Source organism: Zootermopsis nevadensis, unplaced genomic scaffold (assembly GCF_977971745.1).
Source record: "Zootermopsis nevadensis isolate Lab colony 2312 unplaced genomic scaffold, Znev_1.0 Znev_ptg000017l, whole genome shotgun sequence".
Lineage (NCBI taxonomy): Eukaryota > Metazoa > Arthropoda > Insecta > Blattodea > Termopsidae > Zootermopsis > Zootermopsis nevadensis.
This window is the reverse complement of record NW_028259149.1, coordinates 3,608,386-3,620,542: the sequence shown is the minus strand read 5'-3', so window position 1 is coordinate 3,620,542 and position 12,157 is coordinate 3,608,386. Positions and strand designations below refer to the sequence as shown.

The 12,157-nt window shown below is 38.1% G+C and overlaps 1 protein-coding gene across 11 annotated transcripts in view; it reads left to right on the top strand.

The window, feature by feature from the left end:
* The window catches only part of Mp (collagen XV/XVIII-type protein multiplexin), a 228,823-nt gene that overhangs the window by 95,008 nt on the left and 121,658 nt on the right, over positions 1-12,157 (top strand). For all 11 annotated transcript variants that reach the window (XM_087350117.1, XM_087350121.1, XM_087350119.1 and 8 more), the window contains exon 3: positions 4,974-5,533. In XM_087350117.1, coding sequence (XP_087206243.1) covers positions 4,974-5,533 — 560 coding nt within the window. The remainder of the gene's footprint in view (positions 1-4,973; positions 5,534-12,157) is intronic.

Sequence of the window (12,157 nt, the reverse complement as noted above, 5' to 3'; positions counted from 1 at the left end):
TTTGGAAAAGAATATAATTTATAAAGTTCCAAAAACCATATCCCACACTGTGTACGTGGGTTGTACCGACGTGTTTCCAGAAGTTCACCAACGTTTCGGCTATAATTTCTGCTTCCATCATCAGGGCGATAATTACTGTATTTGTTTAAAAGTTGCGAATCCGTATGGTGAGAGGGACCGGTTACGTCACCGCGGCACTTAAAGTAACTCAAGTCTTTAAGTCAGCCGTAAAGTCAATTCCGACTGACCCCACTTTGACACTCACGCCTGACCCAGCCATGTGGCAAATTCTCAAACTTCAAGCCGCCTCATTTGAAATTACGTAGTCGTTGAGTCAGTCTCCTGAATTATTCTTCTATTTTCTCTGACCACGTCATCAATTTCTCCCTCCTTCTTCCCACTTTAGCGTTACATTAAGTCTATATCGCAGTCTCTGCATTTTGTTGTATTCTGCTCTCCCCATTTCATCAGCGAAGGGCCAGATGCTAACCCTTTAGATTCCGAACTTGTAATTAAGTCAGTAGCAAGGACCTCCGAAACGTCGGTCAACTTCTACGAGATAGCAGAAAGCCGTCATCTTGTCTGGTTATCAGAACCGCGGTTTCGTTGTGGATAAAACACCTCCTCGCTTCTGTTTCATTTACAGACCTAATACTAGAAGGTCATTGGCAGAAAATAAATTATTTATGAAGACCTGGCGACGTTTTTCTGCTGCCAGATGTAGCATTACGATGACGCTAAAGATTTTAATTGCACCTTTCTTAAGATACAAAGTAGTAACGAAACGCTAAGCGAAGTTTAATTTCAACTTGTTGACGAATTAGGAGAACATTTATTTGGTCTGTTTCCTGTAATTACTGCAAACTCGTGACGTGTCTTGCAGGCGTTTTAAAAATTCGCGTCTGTCTCAATCGTTTCGTATAAATTTTTGAAAACACTCGGCAGTTTGTTAATAAATTTGCAAGAGCCGTGTGACTGCCATTGTTAAGCCGTTAACTGTTCTTGCATTGTTGAGGGTCTGTGTAATTATTAAACTTTGTCTTTGCAGAACAAAAATAAAATTATATTATTTACGAACCTGAAAGTGTCATATTCAGACTGACCAACCTTAAAACTTTCACACCAAATATTTTTGTCTTAGGACTATCGGGAGGTCCCGGTTTATAATCTCGGCACGGAGACCAGTTCCTTTAAAATAGGGTTTTCGTGGTTTTCCTCATTCCCTCCAGGCATTTTCCGGGATAGTACCTCAAATTAGATTAGGATAGCTTCCTTTCTTATTCCTTCCAATTCATTACTTAATATCTTATAATTCGACGCTCTCATCCAATTACGTAACGTGATCATGCCCAATTTATTATGAAGAAAATTTTCCTTTATTTCAATGCACAAATTCCTTTTTGTAATTTCATGCTTGTTCTGACTTTTACTAAATCCTTTCGTATTTTATTTTTAATTCTCAAAGTGTTAGCCGGACTAACACGGCGTTGCAACTCAGAAGACCAACATCGGACGTTTCGTTTCTGAATTCATAAGCACCAGTCGTTAATAAAAAAAAGACGTCCCGATATCATCTCTTAGAAGTTTCAACCCAACTAAATTATGCAAAGAACGATCCATTCAGTAACTACGAAAGCGTAAAAGAGCGTATGTACGTTTGGAGGTTCCAGGACTTTTAATAATTTCTCTTCTTGTTTCCTTTTACTTTGTTTCTTACCTTACAGCCTACGTCATTCTTTATTCATACAGACTCATTAGTTAAAACTCACGTGTGCTTTTAACACAATATCCCCCACCCCTCGCGTTTCACCCCCCCCCCCCCCATTCCGTTTACTTAGAAGAATGAAGTTGAATATTCGATATTTCTCGGTCGTCAACTTTTTTACGCTCCTAAGACAAAAGGTTTCTTGCAGTATTGTGCGTGCCTTTCACAAACACAAACTAAAAACAAATGACGGAGAAATCTCGTCACTGAGACAGCAGGTAGGATAGATGTATGCGTCTTAAAATAAACCGGAATAAAATAATTAACTCGTTTCTTACATTAGAGATAATTATAAACTCTTTTTAAATGTCTTTAATTAAGTGCATATTATATTAATGTAATAGTTGCATCTTTGTGGTGTTCTCAAACTGTGTAAAACAGCTTCAAGACACTTTGCAGCATCGTAGCTTCCGTAATTAAGCAAATATAAGTTATTATTTTAGTATTCATAAACTGCTTTGCCACAATTTTCAATAAAAATTCATTTTTTTAAGTAATGCTTTAGATTTCCCGTCATTTTGATAGGAAACTGTCTAATGCGCTCCTAAAAGTAGTTCGTAGTAGTTTTGCTGCAGCGACAACTGTAATTATCTCGATGTTCGTACGTAGAAATAGCGATGAGTGTAAAAGTGTACTAATTTTTACAATGAATCTGTCAGTTTATCCTAGTCCCTGTTTTTCTAACACGAACACGGTTCATTCATTTGTAAATATTTTAACAAGCTGTCATGACGAAGATGCTTTTAAGCCTTTTGGCATGTCCTTGTCGTCAAAAGAAGAACTCACAGCAATTTCAGATCCTCATTAGTGGATGAAACAAAATTAAAATAATAAATATCAGTGCAAAAACAGTCATTAGATTCATGACTGTTATTAAGTGCCAGTTAACGCTTCTATATCAGTAAACATAACTTCAATACTGGGCGTACAAAAAATATTAATCTACTATCTTGTTCCCCGAACCAAATGCACGCCTTGCGCCTCCCATCGAATCTTTATGGGGGCATGGGTTTTATTCGCGTGACACTGACCTTACAATTTGATCCTAAACAGTCTTTCTTCTTGGAGGAGGCGCTGGCGAATAGAACTATCTCCCGAAACGTCTTACAGGCTTATATAAAATAGACCTGGAGCATTAGCTAGAACATCTGACGTGTATAAATACAACATGGCCTCATCAGTATAAGTGGTAATAATTCAGTTGAAGTTAGTTCCTTCATAGGAGTGATTTTGAACAGCGAAAAGCCAGTTACGGGTAAGAGAGGCCTATGTGCTAAAGAAAAGTAACAAAAAATCGATTCCCTTCAATTGTCAATGTTTTTGCTAAAAATGCCCCAAAAACCAGCACATGTCATTTGCGACAATAACGCACCCCAGGTGACGGATTATTTCTTCGTACACTGAGGGTGAAGTTGGAGATTTCTCTTTGTTGCCGTGTGGGATACCGAGTGTCTATGACGGAATGGAAATTTATTTTTGCCATTGAAAAAAATTAAGAAGAGATAAAAGCATCCACATTTCGTCTGGAATAAAGTGTCTAAAATTTCAACAATTGAAACTCAAATCTTAATTACGTAAAATAATGATAAATTACCCAGCCCGATTAGGTCTTGCTGTTCCTACATTTTGCTGCCATCTGACGATGTTTCATCGGACTCAGAAGTGCGCCGCCACAACAGCATCTCTCTCTCTCTCTCTCTCTCTCTCTGTCCGTTCCTTTCTTACGACGTGCTTGTGTGTGACGGAACATTTGCATATTTCTTTCTGTGACCGGTGTAATCACTGCAGCTGTCCACTGGGTTGCTATTTTATTGTTGTGTGCTGCTTTACAAGCAAGCAGAACTATATCCAGTTACTCTGATATAGCTTCTCGTTTCATATTTCTTGGTATCGACTGTACACGAAATGCTGACTAGACAGATTGCGATGTCGCATGTGTTGGTTCTTTGAATTCTTTGTTTTCTTGCATAGGTGTTTGTTTCCCGCCTTTCTGCTTTGTTTCTTTGTTTTTCTGTCTTTCATTCCGTTTCTCTGTTATTTTATTTATTCTTTCCTGTCTCCTTTCTCGCCGTCTCTTTGCTTTTATCACTCTGTTCGTTTTTCTGCCTTCATTTATTACCTCCTCTGTGACCCCCCCAGTGGCATGACATTCAGACCGAGTTGAAAGTGAACTGTTCAGTTGATACAAGTTACTGTGGAAATACGGATAATATACAATATTTTTTAACTAGCTTCGCTTGGCTCAAACGGCTTAAAATTGCCGCGAGTCGTAGGGACGGAGACGAAGTTCAGTGACAATACATTTAGCTTTTATTTCGTCAAGCTTTGACCTTAATAAAAATTTCCCCCCGTTGAATTAATCAGTGCCCCGGTGTATGGCATTGTCTTTGTTCGTCGGCGCATTTGAATTTTTCGTAACTCAGAGCGAGGGTTTGGAGCTACAGTCCTGCCGTCAGACAACTCTTCTGCTCGCAGGCAAGTAGGGAGTTGTCGAAATAGGGTCTGCTGTCTGCACCTTCAATGCGCAACTATAAATATTTAGTTACTCGAACCCAACACCTCCCGTTATCCCGATGGTTCAATATGCCACTTCCGTGGGCAACCCGGGATTCTTTCCGACGAGATGTTTAAAAGTACAACATTCTTATTTTAAATTCCGATGGGGGTTGGAACAAATCACGATTGATATCAAACAGACGTTCAGCACGCATGGGCAAACAATAAATACAAGCACATTTTAAAACAGGATATTGGATAGAACTAGAAATAGATGTTTGGGTAATATGGAAGTTAATATGAGCGAAGTACAGTTGTGAAGATGGGTATTGAGTTAAGCTGGCACAAAATATGGCAACGAATAGAAGTAGGAATCATGTTTCATATATCTTCGTCATTTTACTGTATCCTGAGGCTTCTGACGGAAGACGCTGTATCAGACATCTCTCACGGCACAAGTTTTTTTTTTTTGAATTTGTATGCGAAGACCGAATCATATCTACGGTGTGTTCAGTATATATTCTTCAAGCGAAAAAAATGACAATATGTAATTATTCAAAATTTATTATCATGTATTCTGAGTCTTAGATCTTCACAGTGTACGATCATGTTTTATAAGTATACAAAACTTTTCCAGAGGGAGGAGGGGACAGATAATAGTTGGAAAGACAAAATAATGTTAATGTTTTTATGACGTGTCTTATTGTTTCAGAAGCGATTTGCGATCCCGATATTCTTCGAGCCATCAAGATACCGTTCGACGATAAGGAGACTCAGTTCTTTGACAATGGTTTCGATGGTTTCCCGGCCTTCGGACTTCGGCCAGGTTCTGACGTGAAGTCCCCATATCGTATATTCATTCCTGAGAAGCTGTACAGCGAGTTTTCCATCGTCGCGACGGTGAGACCCAATACTCGCGACGGAGGCTTCCTGTTCTCTGTCGTAAATCCTCTGGAGACAGTGGTACAACTGGGAGTTCAGATCACACCTTCGGGACCTTCACAACCCGGAAGCGTGAACATCAGCCTCCTCTACACTGACGTGAACAGCCATTTTGCTTCTCAAACTATCGCTAGTTTCGTTGTGCCATCGTTCGTGAAGAAGTGGACCAGATTTGCTCTAAGCGTCACTGCAAACAACGTGACTCTGTTCTTCAACTGTCAGAAGTATGATACGGTCGTCACGAAGAGAATTCCTCAGGAGCTGGTGTTCGATTCTGCGTCAACGCTCTATGTAGGTCAGGCTGGACCGATCATCAAAGGAGCTTTCGACGTAAGTAACAAATACATTTCGACTCCCGACAGTTTCTGACGAACGAATCATATCTTACGCAACAGAAATTCTGTATTTTTCGAATCTTTGTAACAAGCAAGAGTTGGTTAGGTTAGGTTAGGTTAGGTTAGGTTAGGTTAGCTGGTTGGTTGGATTTTGGGCCTTACAAAATTATATTTATGAATCTGTCTTTTGGGACAGTGTTCATGACTGTGTGTTTACCACTTCAGATCTTCCCGTGATTTTTGACGAGCAATTTAATAGTTAATGGATAATTATCAGAAATCTTTATATTCATCCATCCGTTGATATCTGTGTTAGTTTATAATTTTGGCGGAGGTACCTTTTGAAAAGGGGTAACTTAGAAAACCAAAAAGGAAATAGATTTTAGGAGTCTACCTCAGGATAATATTAATTATTGGACTTTAATAAGTAGAGTAGTGAAATTTCGAGTGTTATTACTAGCTTGTTAGATTATTACAAATTTCTAGGCAGTTCTGCGACACGTATGGCATGCTTAGCGTAGAGTTCGATAGAACTGAAACGAGGTTGAATGAGCATGACCATTATAGAATAGTATAAATGTAATTGGCTAAGGTGTTTTATTAAACTGATTGTTTTGGGAGGAGAAAATATGCACTCTTAGTAGCGTATTTCAATTTTTATTTCAACGTAAGTGGCCGGGAGAATTATACATATGAAGCTTCTCAACTACAATCAGGGACTTGGTGAATTCTAAACACTGTAGAATGATCCAATTTTGATATTGGTTTCAGACTTTTCAGCTGCACCTTGTTCCTCAAACTCTCCTTTCAAAGGTTATTTTTCCCACAATATTTATAACCACGAACATTTACGTACATTAATTTAATTAAACAAACACTAGTTTCGTGTATAGCTTCCAAGATGAAATTACAGTTATATCCATTTACGATCCCCAAAGGGTGTCCTCTGCTTTGTGATGTTTTGTAAGCATAACGAAGGATTCGGTAAGCATCAGGCAGATGTAATTAAACATAGTGTGCAAATTACATTTTAATAAATCTGTCTGTCGGCTATTTCACACACACGTGTTGGTAATAAAACGATCAAAATTTTGTTTCCCACTGAATAGTTCCTTCCTCCAATTAATTTCATATCCATTCAATTTGCTAAGCAATTACACACTTTGGCGTCCATTTTGTGTCTTAAAAGGATGCTATTCTTGCGTCACGTATTTAATAATTTAATTAAGTTTCTGTGTCTAGAACTCACTCGTGCTGAAAACTACATCACAGAGTTTATCAGCTTAATGTAACGTTTGCATAAATATGCAGAAATTGTTTGATTGCTTTGACCCAAGGAAACGTTGAAGGTCCTTTCCTGCTTTATGTGCCTGTAGGCCTGTGTTAAATGCAGTGATTCGTTCGTCAGATGTATAATATAATGTCACATTTAAATGTGTTTGGTATTGAATGTAAACATCATATTGCATTATGTAAGATGTGTTCATTACAGGACCGGCATTGGGGAATGCTTAAGCCCATAAAAGACAACAGGATATAAACTTATTGACTGGCCTTTGTTCAGCGACATGCACAGTGTAAGGGTTCTGTATAATTTACCGTCAGTCTTGATATACGTCTCATTCCAATATTACTCTTTGCGGCCTTTATATGAAAGTAGGTCTGTATACATTCTTAAACTTAATTCTTGAAGTTCGTTACTTATTTTGTATTTCCCAGTTTCATACTCGTACACTGAATTTGTCCCAATATTAAAACGCTAGGAAATTAATGACTAATTTCTTATGTTTCTTACCATTTACATGTGTTAGCAACTGTTCTAATTATGAACTAAATTACGTCCTAATAATAAACGCAAGGTTCGTTTCAGGGCTTCGAATAAAAGTGTTCATGAAACAGCTTAAGTGAATAACATGACAGTGTATCACATGAAGATTGCATGGTCTGTCAAAGAGTGAGCAAATTATTGAATATTTATTTTAGTGAAATGCCTGAAGGTTAAAGCTATTTTATATCATTCTCTATTTTGTAGTTAACAAAGATGAAGATTTTTTTGTATGTCTTCTTAACATACCTTGTGTTATGCCCGTATTTTGTGTACATATTACTGCATACACCACTTCGCCTGTTCTTTGCCGTCTGTCATTGAATAACTCGCTAGCGGTCTTAATTACTGTGCTATTCCAGTGTTATGTTAACACCGCACCTCACCACAGAAGTTGTGCAAATTTTGAACAAGGTGGTGATATAAATGCCACTTCCTCATTCCCACTTGAAGAATTCTGCAACACCGTCTTCGTGTGATTTACAATCGATTCTCCTCACATTCTCCCTAATTTATTATTTAACTCTATATAATCTGTGTAGTTGAGAAAGCGTCGTTAAATAAACCAAGAAGAATATGGCTGTCTTCCTAGTTGTAACGCATTGTAGTCTGGTGGACGTTATCGACGTTTCAGAGTTACTTGCTGCTTCCATCATCGCCCGGATGATGTTATAACCTTAAAAATTTAAGACCTCTAGAGGTCTGGCCCCGCAGTTTCCCGTTGAAATTAACGAGTATGATTTACATAATATGAGGTCGTTTTTGCTGTTTTTTATCTTTTACACGGAATTTAACGAGAAACAATCCACAAACAAAACAATTATGTAAGTTACATTATTTATATCCTTGGTGCTATCTGAAGTTTTAGGCTACATAATTTTCTAGGTTTCTAGAAGTGCTTACTCTATGCGTTGTACTTTAAACACGGGGCTCACACCCTAGGCTAAGTCGCCCTAGATCGCCATGGCTTGACTACATCCCGTATAGTAAGGTGGATATGTGGCTTTTCTTCGCGTAAATTAAGTTCTCGTAGGTGTGATACTGCCTTCTCCTGACAGTCAGTAGGAACAAGGTGCTGAAGTCTCAATGACAATAGCATTTGGGCTTCACAAACAGAAGCTATCTGCATTTGTGAAGGAATATTAAATGTGCTATGTACACATTCATGTGTCAATGCATTCATATGAAATGGCTACATAAACATTCTGGTTTAAGCCTTCAGCGTGTGTTACTGGACGTCCTATTTTGCAGAGTACAAAATGAAGGGTGAATATTGTCTCTTGTGTGAATTTGAATGGGAGACCTAGACTGGAAGTTTGCTTAGCGTCTTTCACTTCAACACATTATTTTATAATAAGGCTGTAGTGTAAACACCTTTTACATTCACGCACGCTGAGTATCGTGACGTCACCATCAACGTCTTGACGAGAGAGTCTTTTGTTATAGCTCAGAGGTACGAAATAATTATACAAACATTACTGTTTATTATCGCATGCAGTGTCCATCTCAAAGCTTTTCTTCGGCATTTTGATGCTTTAGAGGGTCATAAAACGAGATGGAAATTACATATCAATTCGCATTTTAATGTCGTGGTTTCATAACACGCTAAAACATCTCGTAAAAGTTTTTTTTAGAATGACGGTGATGATAATTATATAATATGAATTCCACCAATGAGGTTTGTTATTATCTTCTGGGAGTCAGTTTCAGGTACAGATTACAAACTGAAGTAGTAAGAAACAAGCAGAAAATTATTAATTAGTTAATTAGAATTTGAGGTTCTCACTGCGGCTAGTAAGAAGATAGCTGTCTTCTGAATTGTGGGACGGAATTTGCGGAAAGTACTATAACTCATCGCCCTGAAGATGGAGGCATGTAGCTCCTCTGTAACGTCTGTAAACTTTTACCAGGCTACACGGCGCGAAATGCCAGAAGCAATTCCTGTCCAGCTCTACGCTTGTCGTACGTAAATCGACTTGTCACCTGCTGAGGGGGGACTGTTGAACTGCTATTTGGTTCTGGACCTCGACCAGTGGACAATACGAATGTTTGGCATTCGGGTAACGAGAGCTCAGAGTCACTTGACCGGGGGGGGGGGGGGGGGGGGCATAGGTGGATTAGGGTATGTGAGTGACGCAGAGGGAGAAGCTGTCTGATCGGAGTATTCTGTTCCACTACAAATACTATTAGACGGGCCACGCCCTTGCGTCTGTTTGCTAAACGTGGCCGACCTTTTGCCCGCTCTATCATCAAAATGTCTGTCCGCTCCGGCATCACAGTGCTAAAGTGTCTTAAATACTCTCCACGCTGTCATTCTGAAGACCGCAAAGTTGGCACCTAATATTATCCATTACGTATCATCTCCTTCCAGTTCCTCTCCATTTCATAATTATCTTATCATTCATCCCACACTTGATAAATCACGTCATATAAACTCTCAAATCTCGGCCCGGAAACCTAACCTAACCCGACTGATTTCTTTTCTTGTTTATTTCTTCAGTCTGTTCAGGCAGGTGTCTCGGTAATACCTCGAATGAAGTCATGACCGATTCGTTCCGTATTTTCCCCCCAACTCTTTATTCATTTAGCATCCTATAATTCGACACTGCATAGTCTGAACTGCTTTAAATAATCCATAAATAAAATACGTGTGTTTTATAAACCAGTAATAAATCTTTTAAATGTTTTAATAGCAATCCGCCCAAAATGTACAATGTATGTACTTGTACCCGGTCATTATTCACAGTTTATTTGCCGGCAGGCTAATCGGCTAAAATTTAGTCCAAGATTTAGGTCTGAATTTTTTTGTTGAGGCATTGAATCGAAAATTTACTGTATTAACTACTTTTTTGTTTATTGACAGACTGGGGAAAATATACGGTATTTCTAGCATCTGTTTTAGACGCTGTTTTAATGACGGTTGATCAAACATTAAGCTATTAACGTCAGCTGCGAAGTGGTTGTTTAAAATGATGTAGATGGCAGCAGCAGTAGCAGCCTTTCCACTTAATGTCCGTTCGTACATCACTCGTGTCTTTATTAATTACAATTTCAGCAAACAAGTTCTTGGACAGTTGTTAGTTAGAAAATGATGAGTGTTGATGACGGTTGAAGTTTTAAACAACGAAAATGATTGTGGTCTTCCTTATTTTATCATTCACACTTGTTAAACGGTGTTTATTCTATTAAACGTGTTAATTTGAAACATTACAGGGGCGGATTACTACATTAATGGAGACAGGCTTACAGTCCATCTCCGGTTTGTAATTATAGAATTTGTTTTCAAAGAAGAAAATTGTCGATTAAGAACAACTGAAAAATCTTGTTTAAATAACACATTTTATTGAAAAATGTAACAAAGCGGCTTGTAACAATTTAAATAATTACTTATATTTTCTTGATCTCGAAATATGCTAAGCTTTAACGCGTAAACATCTGTTTCTCTGTGCTGTGTAGACAGTCTTTTGTTTCAGTAAATTATTTTTTACTGAGCAGCATATGCATATTGAACGAATTGAACCCGTGATTAAATGTACCAAGAATAGGTAATATTGTTAATTAAGCTACATTTTATGATGTATGGTTATATCAGTGAGATGTGCTTTACTAATGTTTTGTCTTCTCGTCGGTAAGGACGTTTTTCGCGTACCTTTGAATTCTGTAAGTTACTGCACTTTTCCGAAATATTAATTTTTGATCTTAACATTTCATATGCCTGAAGAAGTACTGAAGGTAGAAGTTGTCGTTACATCAGTAGTTAAAATTTTAATCCCGTTACAAATAACCCGAATTTATAATGCGGACCCTACATTTAAATTCCTCAATTTTGCTTGTATGTTGCTTACCATAGCAGGATTTTAATCGCGTAATGGGAATATATGGCCTCGTGAGATTATTTCCAGATTCTTTTGAAGTCGTCAGTCAAAGGAAGACAATAGCGGGAGGAACCGGAAAAACGTCTATTGTTGCTGTATCGTCAGATACGCCAACCTCTGAAAAAAGAGAAAGAACTAACTTATTTCTGCATGAATAAAAGATGCATACAACATATAGTCCACAGATGTGCGTATAAAAGTGAAATAACTTTTCGTTTTTCAAGGTAAATGTAGGATTTGTTGGGGAAAATAACGAGAAAACATTTTCTTTGTAAAAGTAAAAAAGGTATACCCTTTTAAGCATTTATGTTAATTTTAATAAATTATATTTAATTCAGCTTTGGAAGATGTGGGCGTTGGCATTCTGGATTGTAACGCCGTGTATACTTGTAGGTAGATACCGACGTTTCGGACAAACATACTACCTCCATGTGGACATTTACTTCATTAATGTCCTTTGATTATATACGACACAAATAATGCTCAAAATGGGCTCCTCGTAGTACAGAAGTAGAAAATAAAATAAATGCAGGAATACGCCATAAAATTAATAAAACATAAAATATAAGCATAATATAGGATGTGCACGCGCCATGTAAACAGAAAGAGTTAATTCAGATAGTTACGATAATATGGCCTGAACTGTCGATTTTTTCGTAGATAGGGACGAGATGTATCGATTGAGCCCAACGGAGTAGGTTTTTACCTAAAAACGAAGACACATACCAGTGCTTCAGAGGTCCTTGCTGCCTGTATCACCAGGGCGATGAGTTTCGACTCAGGTGAACCATTGGGCGTTTAAAGGTTTGTTGAGAGCTACAGTGTAAGTCGGTGATCAGCTCCAAGTTGTGGCCGCATCATCCCCAGAAAAGGAGCAATTACAGTGGTCACATGACATCAGTTATCAGAAACATAGAAA